General features: G+C 32.6%; 2 protein-coding genes across 3 annotated transcripts in view; both read right to left on the reverse strand.

Moving 5' to 3' along the window:
* LOC106686677 (probable cytochrome P450 6a13) lies at positions 1-19,026 on the reverse strand. Of its 2 annotated transcripts, none has more exons than XM_014430103.3 (5): positions 18,870-19,026; positions 8,829-9,720; positions 5,103-5,321; positions 3,373-3,612; positions 1-850 (listed from the first exon to the last, which is right to left on the reverse strand). In XM_014430103.3, exons 1-5 carry the CDS (start codon positions 18,912-18,914, stop codon positions 669-671), a joined length of 1,578 nt encoding a protein of 525 aa, XP_014285589.1. In that variant the 5' UTR covers positions 18,915-19,026; the 3' UTR covers positions 1-668. The 2 variants fall into 2 exon arrangements, with proteins under 2 accessions (XP_014285589.1, XP_014285590.1); XM_014430104.1 differs by lacking the exon at positions 18,870-19,026 and adding an exon at positions 13,547-13,643.
* A 739-nt stretch (positions 19,027-19,765) lies between these two features.
* LOC106686655 (uncharacterized) overlaps positions 19,766-23,831 on the reverse strand; it is a 6,845-nt gene continuing 2,779 nt past the window's right edge. Inside the window, exons 2-3 of the mRNA XM_014430067.2 lie at positions 23,129-23,288; positions 19,766-21,915 (exon numbers count right to left, since the gene is read on the reverse strand). Of these exons, the coding sequence (XP_014285553.1) occupies positions 21,339-21,915; positions 23,129-23,288 (737 nt within the window). The 3' untranslated portion in view covers positions 19,766-21,338. The remainder of the gene's footprint in view (positions 21,916-23,128; positions 23,289-23,831) is intronic.

Consider the following 23,831-nt stretch of genomic DNA (forward strand, 5'->3'; position numbering starts at 1 on the left):
TTATCATAATAAACTATTTTTTACTTACAATGGTTTATTACACAGTAAAGAGTTTTCATACATATTTTAACAATCTCTTATTTATTTATTTTTCATTGAATTAATTGTTTTTTCGATAATTGTTAAAAAAAAAAAAAATGATTTTTTTACACTATCCAAAACTAAAATGGTTTCTATTTCTATCCCTATAATTTATAGTTTTTATTTTTTTTTCCTACCTCCAAAAAAAATAAAACAAACAAATTACAAATATATACAAAGGAAAGAATATTATGTACATATGCTGGCGATTGAAAACATCTTGTTTTGCCAGTATGGCATTGTAAGATATGTTGCCGGGTCCGCTGAAGGCGGTGTCATGGATGATGGCATGAGTCTGCCGTGAGCGTACTAGGAATAGGGAGGGGCTATCCCTTATCCCTACAATTTCAGTCCGTAGAAACCATACATCAGTTGAGAAAAAAAGATAACGTATTGAGGTAACGCGTTGGCACCCAAAGGGCTACTCAAACCACTAATCTAATTATGACAGAAGCTTATTATATAATTTTGAAGGAAAAAGTGAACGAACAAATTAATAGTTTCTGATCGATTGTGAGAAACAGACAGCTATATCCTGTTTCTTGTTATCCATCAGACATTCACCAGTAAAATCATAACAGCGCCATCTACTGGCCAATATCTCGCTTCTGGAACTTCACCCACAAGCCATCCTCTGGAGTACAAGTAATGAACAGTGCTTTCCTATCGAACTTAATTGGAAGAGTCGTCTTCGGGCTAGGTAAAATTATGAAATCGGATATTATTCTCGCTACTGCTATCTTGAAACTAATTGCAGCCATTCTGAGGCCTGAAACAAAGGCAAGAGACTTAGACTGTAGAATAAATAATGTGACATGGATCCAAAACCAAACTGATGTATCTGTAAATTTTTGAAAGCTCAGTATTATAGTTACACATTGCATTAGTAGCAACTTTCTTACTTTGATAAGTTGATTGATCATACATCATTTTTAATTAGTGATAGTTTTGGTATGAAGAAGAAAATAGAAATCATTAAAATGCAACAAAACCCAATACTTCAAGGCTAACAGATACAACACTTTGTTTTTGTAACAATGATGATTTATCAAATTGTGTTTTTCAAATATTATGCCATTAAGTATACCAATGATACAAATTTAACGGAGATCCTGATCTCTTCAATCATACATCACAAACCTGCATGTCCCTGCTAGGAGCAAATATTTTGATAAGTCCTTTGACCATTCAACATTTTTAATTAGTTCAGTCTTTATGGCGTGAAGAAAAAAACAGAAAGCCATGTTAAAACGCAGCGAGACCCAAGACATCAAAATTTACAAATACGCCACTTTGTATTCGTACCGATGATATTTTAGATAATAGATATTATCTAGATAATTTATCAAATGATGATTTTTCAAATATTATACCATATAAGTACACTGATGATAAAAAATTAATAGAGACCTAATCTCTTCAATCATCATCATAACTGGCGCGACAGCCAGTTACCGTGCCTTGGCCTCCTCTAGTAGCTTCCACCAGGCCGTCCTGTCTTCTGCTGCAACTCTCCAGTTTCGGGTTTCCAGAAGGAACCGGGCTTCCGTTGATACAACGTGCGACCATCGCATGTTCGGCCTTCCTACTCTTCTTTCTTTCTCTTGCTCGGATAGGACCTTATTTGGGATGTCATTGCCGCACATCCTCGCCACATCGGAGTCTACCCAGCCTTATGACATCATTGTCTCCGTCTAAAGCCGATAGCTCCGCGTTCTTCCTCCTCCTCCGTACATTGACCTCTCTAACAGGTCCAAATATTTGTCTCAGAAGGACCTATCGAAGGCCAAGATTCTTGTTTCATCAGCTTTAGTGAAGGCCCATGCCTCGGATCTTCAATCTCAAACCAAATCTCTTCAATCACATATCACAAATCTTGAAGTATTGAGGGGTTAAAATAAATTCTTAAAAATTTCAACAAATCATCGCTATCCTTCGTCATAAGCCAAAAAAATCCTCTCCAATAGGGTCTTTTATAACATCCCGTTTTTCTCAGATCCGTTACATAGGACTTTAACAGGACAAGTGAGTACTCTCGTGAAGAAATTTTTCGTTGTTTCTACATTAACAACTTCAACATTTACAAGACAAAAACTCATATACATGACCATGACTAGTACTCTTTGGACCTAAAATGCTTCAGGGCTCCGCTGAAACATAAAATTCTTGCTTCAACTAATCCTTACTGTCCTAAATTCTTCTTAATAAATTTGTTATGCCATAAATAAAATCATCCATAAAGGCCTTTACATCCTATTTGTTGCTAGCAGGATTATCCCAAAAATATGTACCTAGTTTCTAGCCTAATAATGCTACGAGGCACATGAAAAGCAGATAGCCTTTGGATCTTCAAGAATAGAAATTTCATTTGAGTGTTACCAAAGGATTCTTTTTGGATAAGTTACATATTTTATTGCTTTCGTACTACATTTACGCAATTTTTTTTTTTTTTACTAAAACAGCTATAATTATCTATAAATAAATAAAACTATTACAAGAGGAATCATGTTTATGCATTAAGAGTAGGATTCCTGAATTATGCTTTCATTAAGTATTCATTTATTTACCTCTAACTAAACATATTACATCAGGATTTTTATGCAATTGCCTGTTTTGTTCGCATGCATTCGAAAATCTTTAATATTCAGTTTACTTAGGTAAAAAGGGCCAAATTTTATTTTTGCATTTTTATAATGGTATATTTGAAATACTTTAACTAAATAAATAAAACAAAAAAAAAAATGAAAATGAGATGACATTCCTGATTAAAGTAGCAGGTTCATTTTTAAAGACTAAAACAATCACAAATAATTAACAATCAGCAAATAATTTCTTATAATATAGATTTTTTTTTTTTTAGAAAAAATAAATATAGACTTTTATACCACTTTAACGTAGGCAGAGGTTAGTACAGAAAATCGGGATAACTGGGAAACAGCAAAATCATGCTGATTTTGAAGGGCGTTCAATATTTACATAAATCTGTTTTTTATACAATAATCATGCAATATAAAATGATTAGCAATGATAGCTGTTTCATTTACAGTCTGAATCAAGTTTATAAATAATTTAGAATGTGTACAGGAATAGCTTCCTTTTAATTTTTAATGGGTAGGGGCATTAGTTTCCACTAGTAGTTCAAAATCCATGGAAGTGTTGACTATACAGTGGAGCAATTGCATGAAGTGCAAGTGTAATACAAGGTTATGAAATTAATTTAATGTACTTTTAAGAAAGTGTAAATGAATATATAGCCAAGTTAGGTTAGTAAATTGCAAAGAAGACACTTACCAATACAGTTCCTTGGTCCTTTTCCGAACGGCATGAAGAAAGATGGCAGCTTTTCGAGGTTCAAGAACCTTTCCGGATGGAACGTTTCCGGTTCTTGGAAGTACTCAGGGTCCATATTGATTGACTGGACTGGAATGAAGATGTCCGTACCTTTCGGAATGGTCAAGCGGTCGTCAACATGATACTCCTTTGTACAAATCCTCTTTAATATGCCGAGCAAGGGATAGAGTCGCATGGTTTCTGTTAACATGCGCAGAAATATGATACTAAAATAAGTTTTTTCGAAAGATAAACAAGGTGTGTTGCAGCAGGTGCAGACCAAAATTTTAAAAGTTTGACTTTGGTATACTACTTATAATTTAATTGTGAAGAGGGGGGTTTAAAACTTTTTTATTGAATTTGTTTGAAGTTGGTTCATTTTATAATTTAAAAAATTCGAAAGTTCCAATGTAGGTACAAGTACGCACTGACTGCAAAGGAAGTGGGTTAGAGCATAAATGACTTTCATTCTTCTTGTATCTGCCGGAGAAATCCGGATGAAGGCCTAAAATTCATGTCGAGACATCGGCACAAATGAACAATTTTTATTTATTTGTGTTTTTTTGCTGACTGCAACCCCGACCAACTTCTTCTCATATTTATCTACGGTAAACTATTAATTATATCATTATTCTTCTTGTATTTAAATTGAATGATTCGAATCAAAAATAATACTTTCACCAAGTAATGCATTTTTTTCTATTAAAATCTAGGAAGTAGAAGAAGTACAAAAAGTAACACAGGTTAAATAATAAAATAGAAATTTTTCATCACGAGCTTTAAGAACAGTTGCATTTATTTTTTAAAACAAATTGTACATATTAATATTGGGAAAAATATTACATTAAAAATACGTAATGGGATGGGAAACAGTCTTACCTATTTGTTCATATCCGCTCTTGCCTTAACATAAACAATTTTAAAAGTAAGTGCAAAACGAAGTTTAGTGGTTTCAAAATATTATGATAATTGAAACTGAATTCATTAATTAGCTTCATACAGCATTGAGAATATTGGATTGAAAAGAAATTTTGTTTAATTACTTTAGAGTGCTACCAATGGATAGTTTCTCTACATACTTGTATCATCATTATGATGTTACTTCAAATTTACTTGTTGTTTTTGTCAATAAATAAAAAGGTTTAATTATTGTTCATAACTAGAGACCGGATTTCCGTGCAATTGTATCACAAAAAAAAAACAAGTAAACATAAGTGAAGAAAATTTTTGGAGTAGTATTAACTAGTGGCTTCGGGTAACTATAAAAAAGACTCTCTAGAATAATTTCAAAAACCTTTTTTGAAACTGATTGATTCAAATAATAATTAAATGTAAAATCAAGAAAATATAAGTATATTCTATACCTTTTGGAATATTACAAGGGTTTAAACTTATAAGTTTTGATAATCCGAGTTGGAGATTATAATTACTATTAATATTATTCAAAATAATGTAAATAATTAATTAATTGAGGATACCATTTAATTTTTTTTTTCGTACCCTACATTGAAAATGAGATGATGTGGTACAATGAGATACCATTTAAGTATTAGGATTATAAATTTGTAAACACTTCTACCTTTTCAAATTATTAGGAATAGAGTTATCGGATCTAGCCATCTCAGCTAGATTTTTTTTCGATTAATAATAAATGGCAAGATAATAATTTATATCATATAAATTAATCTTACCGTTGAGTACTGCATCTAAGTACGCCATGTCTTGGATATTTTCAATGGTGAGCTCTTCATTTTTTTTCATTACTCTGTCAACCTCATCCCGGAGCTTATCCTGAACTTGTGGGTGTTGGGCGAGCAAGAACAAACCATAATTGACGGTAGTGAGTGTCGTGTGGTTACTGGCGCTCAAAAAGCTGAAAATGTGCCCAACAGCCTCCCGATGGCCGATTGCTGAAAAAAAAAAAAATTGAATTATATTAACAATTAATACATGATTCGTAGAAATTGGTAATTTTATAATTTAATGAAAAATTGCACCTAGTGTAGGACATGTTGTGAATTGAGCATAGCTTAACTGTATAAGCTGTATTTGTCTGGCCGTTGAAAGTAAAAGTGGTGTAAGTCTCACTACAGTATTCTCACCACAATTAAATTTCTGGCGATTCTAAAGCTCTTTCCAACTAAGCAATTAACTAGGTCATTTTTATTTTATTTTTTATCTATAATTCCTAACCGATACATCCAAGCAAAACTGTTATAGAATAAAAAATTAAACAATATCAAATTCTGCTTTGAATAAGTAATATAAAATATTAATAGGGTTAAGCAGTATTTATGACATACTACTTAACCAAATTAATATATGTATTATGTTACTCATTTGACACGGATTAATGCTATTTAATTTCTTACACCATTATATGGAGCCTAAAACGGTAATTATAGAGCTAATTAGTTCGATTATAGAATTAGACATTTTTCTTTGAACTTATCTTTTTTCAGTTTGTCGCCTATAAGTTCTAAACGTCTTAATATAGAACTAATAAGTTCTAAAAATCTTATTGAGAACTGTCCCTTATTCCAAAATCTATTTTTTTGGTAGTAAATCACACCAGAACAGGTGGTTTATGAACAAGCCACTTGACCAAAGCGGTATTCCTTCAATGCGTAATTTAATGTTTTTTTAATCTGTTTTATTATATATTTTTCTACCAAGATCCACGGTTAGGACCGCCAGAATGCGTTTTGTGTTATGCTTGGATTCATTTATAGTACTGTACTTCAGCTTTGAATTTAAATTTTTTATAATGCATATTCAAATTCACAATTGTATATTATATTATACATTCAGTAAATTTGATCTTAGTTATAATGGAGTGATACAGACGTATAGAGAAACTACTCATTGGTAGCACTCTAATGACGTTTTTACAATAACAGGTTTCGTGGCCATCTTCTTTTCAGGCGCCTCGGAGGATTCTCAGGAATGGAAGAGGAGGCAATGTAAGAAACTAGTGGGTTCGGGCTTCTTCGGTTCATATGAAACATAAAGGTCTTTATGTATGATTTTATTTGTGACAAAGTAAGAAGCATTGAGGATTTTACAAAAGATTTTGGATTGTAAGGATTGGATACGAGAGGAATTCGAATCCCCAAGCTCAACTCCATATGTCCAGATTGGTCTAATTACAGTCATATAGATCAGTCTTTTGTAATGAATCGGAAGTGAAGACTGTTTGTCCAGTAAGTGCTATATTAGTCGAAATCGATGTGCGGTCTTTTCAGTCTTGTGTGAGGATGCATTTAAAATACATTTTTTTTTTTTGTTTACGATGACTTACAGTTTACAAGATCCAACTTAACCGAAATAATATGGTATGGCACTTATTCGACGCAGATGTCTTAATTTCTTATGCCGTAACTTTTTCAATAGAACGTACCGTTTAGGAGCTATAGACAAAAAGAATAAATAAAAAATTAGCTTATTCATTACTTTATTAAATTATTTACCTAATTAGTAATAGTTTTAGAACGGCCAAAAATACGTTTTCGTTTCACGTGTGATATAAACTAATTTTTTTAAATTTATTTATTGATATTTACAACTGTATAAAAAATACAACAGGTAAATTTGATCATAATGATATTATGATAATGATATGATACAGTATGTAGAGAAACTACCCAGTAGTAGAACTCTAAAAACATTTTACAATATAATGTCACGAGGCCATCTTCCTTTCAGGCCCTCGGAGGATTGCCAGGAATGGAAGAGGAAGCAAGGTTAGAAACTAGTGGGTTTGGGTGGTTAGGGAGTTTATAATGGAAGGAATGATATCGGGTTCGGGCTAGATCGGTTACATAAGTAACATTTAGGTCTTTATGGATGGTTTTATTAGTAACAAAATAAAGATTGGATACGAGAGGAATTCGAAGGTTTAGTGGAGCCCCAAAGCTCAACTCCGTATGTCCAGATGGGCCTTATTATTGTCATATAGATCAGTCTTTTGTAATGTGCTAGATGTTTAGACCGTTTGTCTAGTAAGTGCTGTAATAGTCGGAATCTGCGTGCAGTTTCCTGTCTTTTCAGTCTTGTGTGAGGATAAACTAATTTTTTTTATTATTTGTAGATGTATGTACCTATGATATGGATTTCGTGTATCAGGCTCCTGTGCTATATTATTAAGGACAATGTATATGAGCTTTATAGAAACATGTAAAGGAACAAATGTGTTATGCTGGATATACACGTTTGCCATTTGCTACAAATCAAAAAACTTGTACAAATGTTTAGTAAACAAAGGAGCAAAGTAATTCTAAAACAATGCAAACTGAAAAAAAATAAGGTGTAGATGCAGCACAAGAGCCCTTTTATTTGTGCCCTAAAAGAGACACCCAACAGTTCGGCCACAAAGTCAGGCAAGCTTGTAAAAGCTAATGCAACCCAGCCCTTGTGCATGCGCGAATTTGCCTTTGTTTGGCAAACTTGTATTTCTACCTACCATATATTGGTAAGTAAAAAGTAAAATTCAATTTTGGGTATTTGACTGTAATTTATTGCACGGTATTACGATGTTTTGGGTTTAGGCATTGTAGTCAAGGTCCATACAAATTTATGATGTAATTAACAAGATTTATGTTATTAGCTTCAGCGATTGTTCAGCGTAAGATAATACCTCCGAGTGTCATAGCCGAATGATCTTGTTCTAGGCCAAAATGAAAAAAAAAAGTTGGCATCCGTTTTCATAAATATCTCAGAAAACCCAGCAGTTTTCGTTCGCTGATTGTTTTACTGTCTTAAATTTCTCCTCATCCTCAATAGTAGATTGTAGGTTTATATAAATCTATTAGTGAAAATGGAACCAGTAATCGGTTTTGGTTGACTGTTTTTGATGAGAGATAGGTATCACTCAATTTCTTTATAAAGAAATAATATAGTTACATTTTCTAAATGCCCATTATACATCAATAGGAAAAGACTATTCAGTATCAGTATATTCAGTATTAGTAGTATAGTATTATATCAGTATAATGGTATTCAGTAATAAATGATATTCAGTATCAGTAATCATATCATTAGTAAAAATATGGATAGAAATTAATTAAATTTGGTCCATACTCTAGATGGCATCCCCGCACTTCGCAGCGGTAAAGAGGGATTGTATTATGATGATGATGAATTATAAATATGACGTAATCGTAACTATTATTATAATATCTCGAAAAGTATTGTGGAACTCGTATCAATTGCTATTTATTGAATTAAATGCAAGGCAAAACCAGGTATTTTAAATATAATAATATTTAAATAGAGGTTCAAAAGTTTGGAAAAAAAGTCACTTTTTTTTTTTTACGTGTTTAAAAATCGTGATGAAACTCGAATTATGGAAGTCCATTGTCTAATTTAAATAGATATAAGGGATAAACATTGCACAAATTTATAAAAAAACATCTTACCTGAGGGTGAATCTAGGTCCTGATTTTGGCTGATTAAAGATACTAAGCCACTCCTGTATATGTTTTCCGGACTTTTGTTATATTCAAGCAGCTTTTTCGTAAAAGGAGAAAAATAGTCCCAAAAATCCGACGAAAATGTCTTCATCCTCAAATAATTGAAAAGTTCCGGTGAAGCAGTATAGAATAAAAACATCAAGGTTGTGTAGAATTTAGGGTGTAAGAACATGGCTGAATACTTCTCCAAATTTTCGAACAATTGTTCGTCCTTTGTGAGGTCAATACCGTAGAGTATTGTACCGAAACCCATGAGAATGTACCTCCCCACCAACTTACTTAAGTCCGCGTCCTTACTCCCTTCGGAAAGTCCTTCTATCTCCTCCTTCAGGGAAGAATATCGGTGATTAAAAATTTCGACTTGTTCTCTCAACTTCTTTGGCGTGAATAGTTTCGAAAATATCGAACGTTTCAGCTTCCAATTTTCGCCATTCATCGTGAACAAGGAGTACATAATAGCGTCGTTGTCCGAATGTCCTGCATCCGAAAAGGGTGGGTGATCGATAAAGTGGTTGAAGTCGACTTCAGTGATTTTCCTAATCAGTTCCGGGTCGATGATGAAGAGGGAGGGCTTCAGAAAATTGTAGAAACCTACGTAGGGTTTGTCCCGGTAGTCTTTGTACCATTCATCCGTCATTTCTGGTTCGGTACACTTCAGAAATAGAGTCTCCTTCATGTTACCGACAATGAAGGTCGGTTTCGGTCCAGGAATCCCGATGTCACTCCAGTATCTATATCGCTTTTTAAAATATTCATAGGTTACACCAAGAAGTATGCAAATGATAGCTGTGGTGAAAAACCAAAAGTACAATGTTATGGATACATCCACCATCTCCACCTGTAAATTCAAAGATCATTAAAACTTTACAATAAATGACTTTTAAGTATTGAATACCCTTGTACACTTCTAACATTTATTAAATTAATTAAATAGGAAATTTAGATTTATTTTTTATTTATATAGTTGTTTGAGAGTGGTTTAGTTTCTTTTTAAAACAATTTTGATCTCTTTTCTCTCAACTTTATTCTTTTTTAACATCCGACGTTTCGACCTCTCAGGTCATTCTCAAGGATTACTTAGTAGGTAGGTTCTGTTTGGGGTTTGTTAATGAACATAAAAGTGGTTATTGAAAGTTTTAAATTTAGGAAATAATTTAATAGAAGAAATTATTGGGACAAAGGCAATTAGCCGGCAGTAATGAATTTTAAGGAAAAAAAGGAATGATAGACAGAATAAGGAATCCTTGAGAATGACCTGAGAGGTCCGAAACGTCGGATGTTAAAAAAGAATAAAGTTGAGAGAAAAGAGATCAAAATTGTTTTAAAAAGTAAATAGGAAATTTTAGATACATTAATCTTACATTCGCTTAATCTAATAAAAACTATTTTTTTAAAATAAGTTGAATTGAAACTATCAATTATTGAATAAAATTATGAAATCAATTAAAATTATCTCTTTTTTTTTTTAGTTTGCTGTTTAGAAGTTTATTACTTGTAACGAGAGCTCCTGGAAGGATGCTATAATATCTTTTATAAAACACTTTGACCTCAGGGCACCCCACATTGTGTAATTTAATTGATATTTCGAAATAGTGGACTTTTGTAGGGAACGGACCATTTGCCGGTAGTTGGCAAAATATTTGACCAGTGAAACAGATTTAGACATTCAGCCCAGAGGAAGACTTCCACCTGTAATTGACGATTCACGTAGGATAAATGTGGAAGAAACCTCTTACCAAACAGTTAAGGTTTGTTTACTAGGTTTATCTTAAAAAACCTATAAGAAACATTTATCAATCCTCTCTTTTGGGGAATGTTTAATAACATTCCAATCGATTGCCCATTGTTTAGTATGCCATGATGAAAGCATGCAATTTTCAAGTCAATTTTTTTTATGACATTTCATAGCCCAAGCCGCAAGAAACATTACAACGTTCGAGAAAGGGTTTTCTAAGGCATGGGCCATTTAGTATGCATACGTTTTGGCTGGTGACACAGATTTGAACATCCAGCCCACAGGGAGGCTTCCGCCAACAATTGAAGGCAAAGTGTGGAAAGGGATTCTTCAGGGGGAGTTAATTTGAGCACGCTAAACAGGCCAAAGAGTGCACACTCAAAATAATTCGAGTGGTGTTGTATTTTATGCTGCTATCACATTTCATAATCGAATATAATCAAGAATTAAAAATAACAATGTGATAATAATAAAATAAATAACAATAATTTATTCTATGTAATAATCCTCTTTATATAGTTTTAGCCTATGTTTGCATACAGGGTGCTAGGTATTATGACCGATATCCAAAATAAAAATAAAACTTTTGATTCTTTTGTATTTTTTTGCCAAGACAATGGACTAAATTGTGTTTTTTTTTTATATATATATAAAAGAAAATTGATTTTTTTTTTTCAATAAAACTGTGCGTTCAGGGGTTAAAGAACATTGGTTAAGTAACAAAGGTTATTCTAATATTACCATGAACTTGATGTGCGGTAGGATCTGAAGTGTTAGGAGACCTGTGTCTCACTGCTTAGAGGAAGCTATTTTAAAAATTCGTTTCTAAGCCCTGTCAAACCACGTCGATGAGTATTAGACGTAACACATATTACATGGTATACCAAGTTTAATCAATACAATCAGAGCTTTTTGGGGGGAAAATCCAAAACATGTGAAAAATCGATCTTATAAAGTGGCACTTCCAGTAAATTTAGTACAAGAGCCGGGAAGAAATTAAGGCAGTTATCACGCCCCAATTTTTTATTACTTTATTGAAAACTATTATAAGTATAGGTAGGGGGAATAAAAAATAGAGGTTATTTCCAAACCTTAAAAAAAAAACATCAATTTTTCATTCAGAGATCTATATGTTAAAAACTACCAATAACACTAGAAAATCTAAGAGAACATTATTTAAAGAAGAGTAAATTTTCTGAAATAATAGCCTTAATAGAGCTATTTACATCCAATAGTTCTAGAGATATAGCCTTTTAAAAAGCAATATTTTAATACTGAAATATTATTAGTTTTCATAATATTTGCTAAAATAAATTGATTTATAGTTGTTCGGATAATAAGTTTGATTTATGAAAAACTTTGTTTCAGAAACTATTGGACGTACAGATGTCTGTCTGCACTCAAATTAGAGCTAGTTAAATTTACTAAAGGAGTTTAGGATCTTTACATTTGTAGGAATAGTAGTTATTATGATATTTAACAAAATAAACTCACCAAATGTTAATTTCTAGTTGTTCGTATAAAATGTTGGATTTTTGAAAAAATATATTTCTAGACCCATAAGACGCACTTATGTCTGCCAACACTTAAAATAAAGGAAATTTAACTTATTATAAAGTAGTTTATGACACTTGTCTTGGTAGGAGAGGTAGTTTTTATTTTAGCATATTTCATGTAAACTATTACTCCTACAAAGATAAACGTCATAAACTACTTTATAGCTCATTAAACTAGCTTTAATTTGAGTTCTAATAGAGAACCTGCACGTTAAATGGTTTTTGAGATATAGATTTTTCAAAACAAATTCACTAACTACTGATGTTTCGTAGTTACTTACGTTTCATACAACATTTTTATGAAATGTTGCTTTTTAAAAAGCTATATCTCGAGAACTATCAAACGTAAATAGCTCTCTTAGGGCTTACATTTTAGCAAATTTACTCTACTTTAAATGATACTCTCTTAGATTTGCTGTTGTTGTTGGTAGTTGTAAAGATATAGAGATCCGAATAAAAAATTAATTATTTATAAGGTTTCGAAACAGCCGTCATTTTTTATTCCCCCTACTTATACTTGGCAAACTCATCAATTTTGACTGGTAATTATACATAGTTTTCAATTAAGTAATCAAAAATTGGGGTGAGATAAGTGCCTTATTTCTCCTCTTGGGCTCTTGTTCTAATTGATTTTGACGAAAAAGTTGGATAGCGATTGAAAAAAGTTGCTGACTTCCCAGGCACACACCCACTTTAAATATAATTTCAGTTTCGTACGTCTTTTCGTTTTGAGCTACACACTGACAAATTTGCGAAGATTAGTTATTTGGACCTTAAAAAACCCAAAATGTTTATTTCCGTTGAAAACTCGAATTCAAAGTTTTTCAGGATCTCAACACTTACTCTTACTATAATACTATAATATATTTCATGGATAGGTAAATAAAAGTAAAAACATAGTTAGAGACTTTTTTATATCAATGTTATTTTTTTTTTCTATGTTAGTATATTCTTAGACAGACAATGTCACATGATAATACCTAAAAATGAACATTGATTGTTGTTGTTCTACGTTATAGGTAAGTAATAGTAAAAATACAGGTTTACTGGACCCTAATTTAACAGTATTTAATTGGTGAGCCAAAGTACTAACGGTATTTTCAAGTTTACCAGCAAAGTATTTTTAAAACCGCGATTTAAAAAAAAAAATCTATTTGTTAACAGAAATGTATTTATTTTTAATATAATAATCAAGTCATTAAACGGACAACAAACATAAATTATCTTTAAGCTGCCCTCTCTGATCCCTTCCTTATTAATGGGCTGTGTATCTGCCTATAATTTAGAAGGTGATAGGGAATATAAGTATATTTGTGTTCCGATCCGGACAGTTTCATTTGATGACTATTAGTGGATAAAATGTTAACACTTACAGAGCAAATGATAAACCTCTTACTGGTGTTATCGGATCAAAGGCCTATCGGATACAAAGCGATTCGTCTATTGTTATCAGGGTTATACTAGTAAATGTAGCAACATCCTTATCTATCATTAGTGGCTGATAAGATAATGATATTGTTGTATTTTAAAAACATATGCGTTAGTCTAGTTTAATTTCCTGAATTGTCGAAATGTTTTCTCGAAATTAGGAGGAACATTCCGTATTTCTTATTTCTATCTCTTTTCTCTTAGTACCGAAACTATTATTGTGACAAATTTTCTACTTTCTATGAGCAGTTTTCAAGGGATCTATTAACTTTCCTTACCCATGTGCGTAGCCAACGGGAGCAATAGGGGGCGCCTCCCCCCTCCTAGAACTTACAAAAAATTATTATTTTAATAAAAAAAATGTTTTCAAGCGAATACTAATTTTCATAGCTAATAAAGCACTGCGACATTATATATAATTTTCTTAAAATTTTGGTTTCATTCGCCTTTTCTATGCCTCCCCCCACTGCTTGACTATGGCTTGGCCCCCCTAGTTTTCATCCCGGGTACGCCCTTGTACTTACCCCTAATTTGAGAAGGGTATTGGAATTGGGTAAAATTTTCGAATTTCTATTTTAAACGGCCCAACTGTAAACACTTTCGAGTCCAATAGAAGCATTTTAGGAAGTTGGTTGTCACTGCTTTGGATTGCCGCAGTGAACAAAGTTTGAGTACCACTGTCATAATATTTATATATATAAAATTAAAAATATATATAATAGCAAAATTGATATACTTCGCTAATATTAATAATATACCACCAGATAATGTTCTAACTCGTTATTAAGAAACTTGTTTGAAAAACTGCATTTCGGAAATATATTCGAAACTTGTTAAATGCACCAAGCAGTATATTATAATGATTATTTTCCTAGTAGCAGTCGCTTTCATTATGTTTACCAAAATGAATTAGCAATCTAATTATTTGTAAAAAAATGTCTGGCATGTACATGAGTCAGTTTAGTTTCCTCACCATTTCTGTTGGTAAGGTAGGTAGACGTTTACCTATATAAAAAATGGCTGTTTCAAAACTTTAAAAAAACATTAATTTTTCATTCGGAGCTCTTTATCTTAAAAACTACCACTAACACCAGAAAATCTAAAAGAACATTATTTAAAGAAGAGTAAATTTGCTGAAATATTAGTCCTAATAGAGCTATTTTCGTCCAATATTTCTCAAGAATCAGCCTTTTATAAAGCAACATTTCATAAAAATGTACTGAAATATCAGTAGTTAGTTAATTTATTTTGAGAAATCTATATCTCAGGAACTTTGTGATGTACAGATGTCTATTATCAATCAAATTAAAGCTAGTTAATTCACTATAAAGTAGCTTATGACCTTTACCTTCGTAGGAATAGTAGTTATTATGATATTTGACAAAATAAATTCACAAAATGTTAATTTTTAGTCGTTCGTATAAAATATTGGATTTAAAAAATATATATATTTCTAGACCTATAAGACGCACATGTCTGCCAATACTCAAAATAAAGAAAATTTAAGTTACTATAAAGTAATTTATGACACTTAAGGGTAGTAGTTTTTATGATATTCACACATGAATATAAATTTGGCAAATGAAAATTTGTCCGAAATACTACAATTTATTTTAGCAAATTTCATGAAAACTACAATTCCTTCGAAAATAAACGTCATAAACTATTTTATAGCTCATTAAACTAGCTTTAATTTGAGTGCTAATAGACATCTGTAAATCACATAGTTCCTGAGATATAGATTTTTCAAAATAAATTAACTAACTAATGATATTTCAGTACGTTCCATACAAAATGTTTATGTAATGCTGCTCTTTAAAAAGCTATATCTCGAGAACTATTGAACGTAAATTACGGCTTACATTTTAGCAAATTAACTCTACTTTAAATGATGCTCGCCCTACTTTGGCTTAGTATAAAGTGAGAGAACGTTCAAGCATTCTAATATTTTTATCAATTCAAGGATCGGTTTTTAAAATTCCCACGGCAGTTTCAGCCAGGCCTCAGTACCTAGCAGGTAACCTTGTATACAAACCGGTTCACTGCAGCTAACTAATACCAGTACCTGCTGTTTGAATAACTCTGGGCTTATAAGTGGTTTTTAACCTCTCACACTGATAACTGTTACAAGTAAATTTTTTCCTACCGTCCTTTCTAGATTGAAGGCTAAATGGGTCCGCCCAGACTATTGGATCTCACAGATCCTAACAGGACACGGGGGGTTTCGGGGAAAGCTGCAGAGCTTTGGAATGAACATCGACCACCGGTGCCAACCAAAGTTCCTGAAACAGCAGAACACGTAATAATAGATTGCTCTGCCATGGAAGGACACCGAGCCAGGCTGTCGAGAAAGGCCGGGATTTACGCCCTCGACGAGTCGGACTTCCCCTGTTTGATAGAAGAAGAGAATTATCCCTTCTTCAGGGAGTTCATTTACGGGTGGAAGGAGGTGGTGGGCCAAACTAATTCACGATGGGAAGGACTTGACCGCCCAACATCGGCGAGCTACCAGAAGAGGAGGAAGCAGACCCAGACTGAGACTAGGAGGGCTGGACAGCCTGGTAACTGCAGGAGTGATCCTGACGGATGCAGTGGACGAGGTGCAGTTCCATCAGTAAGGCGCTAAACCTAGCGCTGGGCTGCACCACAGTAAAAAATAAAAAATAAATGTAATAATTAAATAATTAATAAAAGAATAAAAAAAAAAAAAGAAAAAAGAATTGGTGATCCTTGGGAGCAGTGGCATGCGCAAACCCCAGCGCACTACCCCACTGCTCCCGCACCCCGTATGCCAGAAATGGCAAGGGAGGGGGACAAAAAAACTGTTACAAGTTTAGTAAAAAAAATTCAACTACACTAGTCGTATTCATGATCATTTAACATCTTAAATGGAGAAATATTTCCTACTGTTACTGTGTTAAACGATATAACATTTAAGAAGGTTGAATAGAGTCTATCAATAGGTCTGCTAAATGGAGAACGACTTGAGGAAACAGACCAGCTGAGCTCCACGTCATTTTATCTGTTGTCGTTTTTGAAATGTTAGTTGCTCTTATTTTGTGTTTGGTTTGTGTTGTCATTGTTTTGGACAATTTTAAAACACTAATAAAGCAATGAATAAAAATAATAATGGAGTAAAGGATAAAGTAATAAAAAAAAATAGGAAATCCGCTTGGAGCTCCTCTGCATTCAATATATAACATCGACCATACATTAGACTGCTTAAAATCCTTTACCTATAACGTTTAGCATGTTAAATTTTTTTACATTTAACAAATCATGACTTACCTTATTATACGTTATTTTAGTCAGTTGTATGGTTGAATTTTACTTCAACCAATATAATCTTATTTAAAAATTTTTTTTTTTACATTTTTACTTACTAAAACCAATGTCAAACAGTTAGGAAGGAAATGACTTGAGAGTGCCGCCTCACGCTTATCTTCTCCACATGGACAGTAGTCAGTCAGATGTCGGTTCTCTTTCCTTCCATGGTAGACCGCTCTTCTAGCCTTCTATTCCGATCTCACCCTCTTAAGGACCGCTTTGGCAAATTCCTTCTTCACCTTTGAATGTTGGTCTAAGCCAAGGATATGGCGCAGCACTATGTTCAGTCCACACGATTTCTCCAATTTACCTCTTTCCTCTTCGAAGCGCATGCAATAAAAATACACGTGCTACTTTTTCCTCGATTGCAGAACATTATACCGTGTTGTCCGTTATAAAACGTTGGCTCTATGGACTCTAAAGCATCCGTGTCCATTCAACAGTTAAATAACATAAAAATCTACCAAACTATCTCGGCGTCTATACCACGGACCAACATCAGGTTATCAACATATAGATCCTATACGGGTCTATAGGGTATCAACCTATAGATTCACCTTCCGGAATCTGCAGCTTCTTAGCGCTATTGCCAGTAGGTGATAGTTTTGCCGCTATTCTCTCGAAATGCGAGAACAACATTTAGAATGCCTACTTCTTTATTCAAAAGTAGGAGGAAGTGCTATCACGCACACCGCTTCTTCATTTATGTCCTTAATAATACCTCGCGATAAATGAAAACCATTTGTTCCCTGTATGATTTCTTAATCATCGCATTTTTCCAACTTGGAGCTACGTACAACAGAATTGAGTGGGCAGCAGTAGCAAGAAGTGTTCTGGGACTCTCTAGAACCTACAATGTTCAGCATGAGATGTGACAATAGTGATCTAATATTGACACAGATGTACTTCATCTAAAAATTAAATCGGAGAGGTGCAATAATCATTAATCCCATGTATTTTAAACACAGATGAGGACAAATCTCGAGTTTCCATACTGCGACAGTGATATTCCCGGTTTGCTGTGTGTTTATGTGAACTAGACTGTACAACGTTCTTTGTTTACGTTTCCCGACTTTTTTTTTTCTAAGCATCTAGTTTCTATTATCAAATAAATATACGATTATATACCCATATATAAGAAGTTTATACATGCAATAGGTTCACACACAGTTATTATTAAAACATTTTTGTTGTCAAAAAATCAAAAAGTTGTCATAAATCCTCCATGTGCGCGCAAGTGAAGAAAATGTTTTCTGCTTTGACTTATTTTTATGATTATAACGTTAATCAAATATGTTTTCCTCGTGGTTTAAGGAAAGGAAATTATACATATGGTAAAATTTTACTTCTATTTTTTAAATCATCGTTTTCATATTGAGATCTCAAGATGGAATAAAATATGTACGACATAGTAAAAAAGTAGGTTTCAGCACAGAAAAAACATTCGAAAATACTATCAAATAAAATTAAAGCACCTGCTTAGAAAAATAATAAGAGGTTTTCGTTTTTTATTTTTCTCTATTATAAATTTCTTCTTTAAATAAATATTATATATTATAAATAGAGATCCAAGCATGTGCTTAGGGCTAATCCCCTAAGATATATGATGCGTTCTGCCCTAAAACATGGTAACTGCAAACATTAAAACTTCTACAATGTTAATTCGTTTGTTAATGGCAATATTTTACCCTTAACCATTAGTCACTTAACATAACTTAATAACAACATTATTGTCTTAAGAAAACAAATTGTTAAAAGGTGCTATTAAGAATTTATGAAATAAAACTTTAAAAAGCCGATGATGCCGAAAAATTTCAGTTTTAAGACCAAATCATACCTACGCCCATTCTGGTAGGTATGGTTTGTGTTATTGTAATAATGATTTTATAGATACACATATAATTATTATTTATATATTATCATTGTTTATTTTGTGCTTACTGTGAAACTGGGGAATCGTATAGTCCTGAAGTACCAAAAACGCATGATTTACAGAGAATTCCTTCTGACTTCTGACTGCAAGATCCGACTGACTGTGATATTAATTAGCCAACTACACTAGAGCTGTTTATATCTGACCATCAGGGTATCTGTTAATGGAACTGATAATGGTATCTTCCAAGTGCAAATGGATATCAAGATTTATTATAATTTCACCATTGGATTTAACTTTTTTTTCTGAAGTCAAATGCTTAATGTATCTGAATTAGCCAAATATAAATATCAGGAATTTTAAAATGTTATTTAAAATAAATCATTATTTATTATGTTTTTTTTTTTTTGATCGGCACAGTTTGTTAACCTTCATAAATATCATTCACTATCAATCGTATTTTTTTTTTCATTTTTTTATGAAACCTTGTTATGTCTAAGATTTGATATATATTTTTATACTATTAATATTTGACCTTGAACAATTGTAAGCAGCTCTCCAGCTGTTGTACTGATCGCACTAGAAGTTATATATTTTTCCTTTTTTTTTACTGGGTGGTCACCCTGGGCGTATTCTGGTTAGATAGAATGAGCCCTTGGCATTAATGAACCTTTGGCACAGATTATTAAACCAGGTTGTAAAGCAAAAAATACATATATATATCAAAGATATAACCATTGTTTATTTCAATGTAACTGCTTGAATAATAATAACAATAACTGCTTGAAAAGTGATTAGTATGTAGAACGGGAGTTAAGTTTACGAATAGTTGCTGAGTCTGGGCAATCTCGTGAACGAGAAAAAAAATGTCTATATTTTGATAAAATGTATCCAACATTATTTAATAGTTTCAAACAATTACAAAACCAAAATATTGAAACGTCTTTTGTTATTCACTATACATTAAACTCACTTAATACGATCAACAAACATTTTTTCTAATTCTACACGAAAAAAAAACAAAAACGAATCCATTGTTATATAATATTCAGTATATAACAATATAATATTATCATATAATACAATATCATTATATATGTTTAAGTATTTAGGTAACAGTAACTAGAAAAGTATTATCCTTCCCACTGTTCTTTATGGATAAGAGACGTGACCTCTTACATTAAAGGATGTAAAAGTGCCTTAAGGTTTTTCGAAAAAAAGGATTACGTAAAATGTTCGGACCGAAAAAGGACGAATTAACGGAAGAATTTAGAAGACTATACAACACTGAATTAAGGAAACTGCATCCGGTAAATATAATTTAGGTTATAGCATTGCGGCGTATAAGATCGGCGTGTAAGGTTGTAGGGCTTAACGAGCAGATCTCTAAAATGTTTAAAAAAAATTTGATTTTCTTACCTCCTATTTATTTTTATTTATTAAAACTATTACAATTATATATAGGACATAAAAACTAAGAATTATATATAAACTATATACATTTTGTCTTGGGTTGCCTTATGGCATCATAAGATGTAACAAACTTGACCTTCATTATTATTATAAGATTAAAAAACATGCAGAGATAACGCGGAATACGATAATATAAAAAAGTCTAAAATTACATACATTTTTATCTCGATTCCAAGGCCGCATTGACAAGAATATTTTTTCTCCTAACCACAAAACAAATCAGGTGCGGTGCGCGTAACATACAACTTCCTACATACGGCACCAAGTTTTGTGTAGATTGGTGGACTCGTATTGAAGTAAAGCTGTTTTTTTGATTCTCGAGAAATAACAATTAAGTCAGGGAAAGGTAAAAATTATTAAAAAAGAAATTATATTTTTCAGTTGTCAAAAAAATTTGGATTTCAATTTAATGAATATAATTCTAAATAGAGAATTTAGATCTTCCCTCACTACATGCAGGTTTAGAAAAAAATTGAAAAATGAGAGAAATAAATTCTATAAAGTTGCTCTTTCTGTCGGTTGATTTTATCGAAAAAGTTGCTGTCACATCCCAAGCAAGTATCCCGGCTTAAAGATGTTGATTCAGTTCACGCAGTAACGTACCACATTTCGTTTTCGAGCTACGCTGTTTTATTACTATCGTCCTCTCCTTCAATATCTGTTGAAATGTCTTGGAGTGAATTTTCTATGATCTATGTTTTGTGAATTTTTTTCGGTGGTATTGATAAGAGGCATACTTTATTTAGTTTATATTTTTGTGATCTTGTCATTAAATGTTCTAAAGATGTGTTGATTGGAAACACGTTACTAGTAGTCAAAGGGATGGTTAGGGATGTAGCTTAAGATTTTTTTCCTTCAATAATATTCCAGCAATAATTTTTATTTCATTTTTGAGTTTTCGTTCCTTTTTATTATTTAAATAGTTATTTTGAAATGTTCTTGGTTTTTCATTTAATCAAAACTAGAGTAAAAATTAATTAGTATGTCCAATGAACAAAGAACATGTAAATAGAAATTGTTTGATTCAGTCAATAAAAAATCTAAAAGTATAAATAAAAAATCTATTATTCTTCCTCCAAAGGCTCTGTAGAGGACCCAGCTTGTGCTGCAACAGTCGTTTGCGAGATAGTTGTCGGTTTCCCTGGTGCGATAGGTTTGACAGGCTGTACAGTGATAGTAGAGTTCTCGGCAGGTTTGTTTGTCGGAAGGGGTTCCGGCTGAGTGGCGGTGGCTTGTTCTGGAGTAGTTGGCTTGTGGGTTATGATTGTGAAATTATGACCTGTGGCGTTGTAGGTGATGTCGACGATCTCCGTCGGGCGTCCTGGGTAGAAGCCAGGGTGGTCGGGATGGTAAGCCTGGCCGCCGAAGGGTTTGGCTTTCTCGTGGAGCGGGAGGCTAGGTCTGAAACCGCTCGCGATAGGTGTGAATCCTCCATTGGTCGGTGTGCGGTCCCTTTCTAAGAAGTAGAAGTCCTCGGCCGCTGGATTAGGAGGCTTCATGACAGCGACGACCTTCTCTGTGTCGGAGTCCTCCGGTTTCGGTCGGATCTTGATGCTGAAGGAGCCGTCAGTCAGGCTCGAAGTGACGATCCCCATGTTGGACTTGGTCAGCAGACTCGCCTTCTCGTTCTCGTTGCAAACCCTAGAATTACCTCAATTAACAGAAATAGTTTTTTCGGGATTACTCTCATTTCATTGGTTATATGAAAGGAGTTTCAAAAAATATGCATGTACAAAATCATATATTTGAGTAGCAAATAGCAAAGTACATATGTTATCTACACAAATCACATATCAGAATGTATCAAAATGACCCTGAAAGGCGTATTGTCTTATTTTTTTATCTTTTTACTTTTTTTAATTTATCATTTTTGATTTTTAATTTATTAATAATTAATTTATCTTATTATAGTATTATATTACATAACTGATTACCATTATTCTATCAAATCTATCATTTGTTTGTAAAGAACTATCCATAGTTTTAAGGGAAAATGAAGAATAAATTTTTGGTGATTTTTTTTTTTAAAATAAAACAGAGATTCTTATTCTTAATGTGTAAAGTCCATATTTTAAATAAGTAAATAAACTATATTTGCTAAATTCAGCAATAATTCTATTTTTTTCCCAAGTAGTTTCGATAATTAAATTCAGTGAGCAAAAAATGAAATTAAATTGTTTCACAATTTGATCTCCACTGTTTTAAACGTTTTTTATCCGATCCTCCCAAATTAAAACACTATATTGCTTAATTCATTTATTTGTATCTTGGTAGCTTAGAGGATAGTGTCCTCTTCTTCAGCATCTAACTAAGCACTATTGAGTTTTGATTTTTGACCTGAAAACAGGATAGGAGGATAAAATAATTACATTGTTTCCTGCAAAGGTGGACCCAAGATCAAAACTAGGGGAGGGCATGCTATAGTCAATCAGGTTGTGACATTGCAGCATCGAAAAGGCGATTCAAACCAAATTTTTAAGAAAAGTATATATAATTGTTGCAGTGCTTTGTTAATTATTACAATCAGTATTTGCTTGAAAATAAACTTTTTTTATTAAATTAATATTTTTTTTCACTTCTAGAGGGGGAGTCAACTGCCACCCGCTGATCCGTCAATAGTAACATAGATCTTACCAGGAATGGATATCAGATAAGCGCCAAAGTGATTTCGATTGTATATTTCAGGTTATAATCGTGAAAATATCTGGAAACATTACTTTCTATTTCTTTACACTTACTGAGTTCTTGTGTTCCTACTTTTTTTTTTCTATTATGTAAAATAGCTAAGACATGTTATGTATACTACATTACTATGTATTATGTATGTTCTCGTATTCAGACTGTAAATACTTACAGTTTTCCAAGAATAACTTTGCTGTCAATGTAGTTGTAAATGGTTAGTTTGCTTTTCCGACAATTTTCTACTTCCGTGAACATTTTGGGAAAGGATATGCTGCGTACTTCCATGTCCAATTTAGCGTCTAGCGGCCCTTCGAATACGAAAGTGCAGTCCTCTGGAAATATCAAGCATTTATAAATATATTTTGATTAGAGAAAATAGTCTGGGGGTGCGGTCAGCAAAGAACAACATAAATAAACAAAAAAATATTTATCTATGCCGACGTTTCGACCTGGGTTTCAGGTCTTCGGCAGGGCTAAAGAACAAAAGAGATAACAACCATCATTTAGAGAAACACAAAGTTGAAAAGAAATAGTATACAAACAAATTTGGAATTATAAAAAATATTGAATTGAATAATAAATAATAAAAAATTGATAATTGAATAATAAAAAATAATTGATTGGTAGTCATGGAATTAGACGATTGATAGCAGATTGATAACAGTGAAAGATGAAATATAATATTAGTAGATAGTAGTAGGTAAGAAGATATGTATATGATATAAGATAGGGAGGTAGTGTCTAAAAAACAAATATTGAATCTAAAAATTGAACAATATGACAGAAAATAAAATATAGTGACTTATATCTGAATTACAGTGTGAGTATTAACTTATATACCTATTCATATCTCTCTCTCTATATATATAAATATA

This window comes from Halyomorpha halys, unplaced genomic scaffold (genome assembly GCF_000696795.3).
Source record: "Halyomorpha halys isolate HHAL.00 unplaced genomic scaffold, Hhal_1.1 Scaffold859.1, whole genome shotgun sequence".
Classification (NCBI taxonomy): domain Eukaryota; kingdom Metazoa; phylum Arthropoda; class Insecta; order Hemiptera; family Pentatomidae; genus Halyomorpha; species Halyomorpha halys.

What these genes read in the sequence shown, in the direction of transcription:
- LOC106686677 (XM_014430103.3), bottom strand. Translation starts at nt 18,914, where the DNA reads ATGCGTTTTTGGTACTTCAGGACTATACGATTCCCCAGTTTCACA. An exon ending in GGACCTAGATTCACCCTCAG is followed by an intron (nt 5,322 to 8,828) that starts GTAAGATGTTTT and finishes TTTTTTTTTCAG; the next exon opens with CAATCGGCCATCGGGAGGCT. An exon ending in AGGACCAAGGAACTGTATTG is followed by an intron (nt 851 to 3,372) that starts GTAAGTGTCTTC and finishes CCTTTGTTTCAG; the next exon opens with GCCTCAGAATGGCTGCAATT.